This window comes from Trachemys scripta, chromosome 14 (assembly GCF_013100865.1).
Source record: "Trachemys scripta elegans isolate TJP31775 chromosome 14, CAS_Tse_1.0, whole genome shotgun sequence".
NCBI lineage: Eukaryota > Metazoa > Chordata > Testudines > Emydidae > Trachemys > Trachemys scripta.
In genome coordinates this window covers 1,213,262-1,217,787 of record NC_048311.1, presented here as the reverse complement: position 1 = coordinate 1,217,787, position 4,526 = coordinate 1,213,262, and the positions used below count along the sequence as shown (strand labels likewise).

Here is a 4,526-nt window from a genome sequence, read left to right as displayed (position 1 = left end):
TTGTCCTCTATAGGGCCCCTTAGACTTTCCTCTGAATCAGGTGGTACTGGCCACTGTTAGAGATAGAATACTGGACTGGATGGTCAAAATGTCTTACCTAGTTAGACAGTTCCTATGAGAAGCAGATGCTGTCAAATAAATTTGCAATGAATGCTGCACCCACATCAACTCAAATGTATTTAATTTATTTTTAATTATTCATTATTAAAGCTGCTCAAAAATGAAAATTATATCTTTTGTGGAAAATGTCATTGTTTTATAACATCCCATAGTATTGCTTTTGGATGGGGATGGACAAAAAAATGAAAATGGAGACTGAAAAGTGTTTGGTTTTCAATAAACTTCTCTAGTAAAAATGCAAAGTTTATGGTAAACATTTTCTAGTTTTGGGAAAAGATTTCTGATATTGAAAACTTTTCCCCCAAAACCTGAAAAAATATACAAAAATGTTTTCCATCTCCAGGTTTTCATAAAACCAAAACCAAAAATGACTTCCTCCCACCATTGCCACTCATTATGAATTATCCTCCAAGTAACTATTATCCCCATTGGATGGATGACAAACTGAGGAAAGGAGCTGTGAAGGGCCTGAACAAAGCCAGAGGAATAGTTGGGATCAGATCTCAGGGCACCTTGGACGTTAGCTTTTCATTAATTTATTTATTCAATTAATTAATTAATTATCTGATAGTTGAACCTAAAATGAGAGGCCCATTATATTAGGTAAGACAGTCTCCACCCCAAGAAGCCTACAGTAGAAAAGACAAGCAAAGGGTGCAAGGTAAAAGACAGCCCTAGGGAATGACTTTCCCAAGGTAACACTGCAGGTCAGCAGCAGGGCTAAGTCCTGTGTGCCCTTAGTGTTTGCCTCACAATCTTTACTCTAGAACCTGCTGCTTTGTTTTAATTGTGATTATATTAGTTTCTGGAAACTCTTCAGGGAAGTAGAGGGCAAGAGAAATTAATTCTTGCCTCTGGGCCCTTGAGGACTCCTGGGAGTGACTCCAACAAGTCTGTAGAAAACAGACATGGATAAATCTCCTTCCCGCAGCACCAAAGTTTTGGACACACAGCTCATCTGCAGACAGCACAGATCTTAGTCTATTTCCTACAGCTCAGCCTCAGTGTGGTGAGGGAACTGCTTCTCATAATACAGTGATCATTAGATAGAGAGATAGACTGATAGAGCGGTGTGCATGGGGCTAGAGAGAGATAGGGTGACCAGATGTCCCAATTTTATAGTCCCGATATTTGGGGCTTTTTCTTATATAAGCTCCTATTACCCCCCAACCCCTGTCCCAATTTTTCACACTTGCTGTCTGGTCACCCTAGAGAGAGAAGGGTAACAAATTGCAGTCTATAGCTGGAGGACAAAAGACATCTCAGTCTGGGAGGATTCCACACAGACTGGCACCGTAAGTTTGCTCTTGCAATGAAATATATTTGTGGGTTACAGAGTAGAACTTTAAGGATCAAATTGTAAGTGACAATAGATTTTTTTTTCATAGTTTCACTCTTAACTCAATTTGGGCAGTTAGTTCTGTGTTTCTCTCTCACTTTCTGTATCTGTTATTTTCTTACTTGCGTCTCTCTGTTAGTTTGTTGTTAGATCTATCATCTATCTATCTATCTATCTATCTATCTATCTAGCATCAGTTTGTGTCTAGTTCTGAGTTTATTGTTTCGTCTGTCTATTAGATTGCTGCAAAGGTAGTTGACTCAAGTGGGTTAGAGTAGTCGGGACTAGGAGCCAGGATTCCTGTGTTCTATCCCCAGCTTTGGAAAGGGAGTGTGGTCAATTGGGTAAGAGTAGCAGGGTCTGAGAGCCAAGACTCCTGAGTTTTATATGTGGCTCTGGCAGGAAGTTCAGTCCAACGTGTAGAGGAGCCAGAATTGGGCAGTTCCATTTCTGTCTCTCATAAGGACTGTGGGACTGGCATCACTCAAAGCTTGAAGCTGAGTGGTTAGGGCACTCAGTTGGCCTGTGACAAACTCAGGTTCAATCTCTCCCTCTGACTGATGAAGAGAAGGGATTTGAATTCCCAATTTACAGGAGGGTGCCTGAGCCGCTAGGCTATGGGCTGTCCTGAAATGAGACTGTCTCAGTCTCTCCTGTTGAAGCTTCTCTACAATGTACCAATAATTAAATAGTCATTGGAGCATGGACTTGAACCTGGCTCTTCCAGACACCAGGTGAGTGCCCCAAGTACCACGCTGGAGAATCACTCTCACTCGTGTTCGCTGGCCCAATGGCTCTCCATTGTCACTTGCAGCAATCATTCCTGGTGGCAATGGAGAGTCACTGGGACAGAGGCTGAGATGCAGTCTAATGTACACGTTAGAGGAGGGAACTGGGAGTCATGACACCTCACTTGTGTTCCCAGCTCTGGGAGGGAGTTGAGTGGATAGAGCCAGAACTCTTGGCCTTTATTTCCAGCTCCGGGAGGGGTGTTGGATTTAGTGGGTTAGAGCAGGGGGCGAAATGGGAGTCAGGACTCTTGGGTTCTCTTCCAAGCTCTGGGAGGGAGTTTAGTTGAGTGGTTAGAGAAGCAGGAGGGGAGCCGGAACATCTGTTTCTCATAGCGATCATGGAAATCTTCCTAGAACAGGGGATGGGGCATCAGGACTCCTGAGCTGTATTCATGATTCGAGTTCACTGTGTAAGTATGGCTGGGTTTGGTCACCTCCATGTGAGATGCTGCTCCCATTTAGAGCAATATAAATGGGGAGTAATTCCATGGCATGCAGTGAAATTACCCCACATTCACAGCAGTGCCCCTGACAGCAGAATCTGGCCAGCCAGACCACTGATTCCCCTCAGTAAAATGAGGATAGTAACATTTATACAACATTATCCAGAGTCCACCCACCTTTGGGTGAGAGAGGTATACAAATACCTCAAAAGAAATTATTCCTAATTCTCCTCTTCATCACCCTGGTGTAAATTAGGAGTAACTGCACTGAAGTCCATTGAGCTGATTCTACTTTCTCTCACAACAGTGTAAATCAGCAATAACACCATTGGAATCAGTGGAACTGTTTTCCCCATCCTCGTTCCGATATTACACCAATCTTCACAAGCTAAGGGTCTGACTCAAGGAAATTAAGGTGGTTTTCACAAAAGGAGAGTTATTTTGCTGATCTAATCCTGGCCCTTGCTCTTGTCCCTCTCTCTGCAACCATCATACAATGTCCTGAGAAAGAAAATGTCCAACCGAACCACCATGTTCCTTCTGCTGGGATTTTCTGATGTTCGGGAGCTGCAGATTTTGCACTTTGTGGCATTTCTAGTGATCTACCTGGCAGCCCTGATGGGGAATCTTCTTATCTTCATGGCCATAGCCTTCGACCACCACCTTCACACCCCCATGTACTTCTTCCTGATGAATCTGTCCATCCTAGACCTTGGCTCTATCTCTGTCACTGTCCCCAAATCCATGGCCAACTCCCTCATGAACACCAGATCCATTTCCTATGCTGGATGTGTTGGCCAAGTCTTTTTCCTCCTCTTCTTTGTGGCAGCAGATTTTTCCCTTCTCACCGTCATGGCATATGACCGATATATCGCAATCTGCAAACCACTGCACTATGAGACAATAATGAACAGCAGAACTTGTGTTGAAATGGCAGCCGGTGCCTGGATCAGTGGGCTTCTCTACTCTGTGCTACATACCGGGAACACGTTTGCATTGACCTTCTGTGGAGGCAACATGGTGGATCAGTTCTTCTGTGAGATCCCCCAGCTACTGAAGCTCACCTGCTCTGACTCATATCTGAGTGAAGTTGGGGTTATTGCATTTAGTGCGTGTTTACTCTTAGGCTGCTTTGTTTTTATGATTGTGTCATATGTTCAGATCTTCAAATCAGTGCTCAGAATCCCCTCTGAGCAGGGCCGGCATAAAGCCCTCTCCACCTGCCTTCCTCACCTCACTGTGGTCTCCTTGTTTGTTTTCACTGGCATTTTTGCTTATTTGAAACCCACCTCCAGCTCCCCATCTGCTCTGGATCTTGTGGTGGCTGTTCTCTATTCCGTATTAATACCAATCATGAATCCAATTGTCTACAGCATTAGGAACAAGGAGATGAAAGCTTCCCTGAGGAGATTGACTGGGTGTAGGTAATTCACCAAGAATTAATTTTCTGTATTTCTCTAATTAAAGTTTGCTTACTTAGTATCTGTTCATTAATGTGAGTTATTTCCATGACCACACGGCTTGCACACAAACAGATCTGATTCTGATCTCAGTTGCACCAATGCAAATGCAGATTAACTCCGCTGCTGTCACTGCTGCTGGGGTGATTTACACCAGTAGAAAAAACTGGTCCAGTTGTGGAGTTAAATGGGTGTAAATAGTGTGCGTGAGTGGAATGAGACTTTCATTCTGTGCCAAAACAATACCTGTTACACTGCTTGTCCACTAGCACCTGTTCCATAGCCACTGAAAACAATGATGGGAGTTGTCTTGCTTGTGTGCATAAATCAGGAGTGGCTTCATTGGAACCAAAGGAGTCAGACTGGTGTAAGA

The 4,526-nt window shown here is 43.7% G+C and overlaps 1 protein-coding gene across 1 annotated transcript; it reads left to right on the top strand.

Annotated features, from left to right (window-relative positions):
• The first annotated feature begins 3,206 nt into the window (after window positions 1-3,206).
• On the top strand, window positions 3,207-4,121 carry LOC117887503 (olfactory receptor 14A16-like). The gene has a single exon (XM_034790156.1). The coding sequence runs from the start codon at window positions 3,207-3,209 to the stop codon at window positions 4,119-4,121; it is 915 nt and encodes a 304-aa protein (XP_034646047.1).
• The last annotated feature ends 405 nt before the right edge of the window (window positions 4,122-4,526 follow it).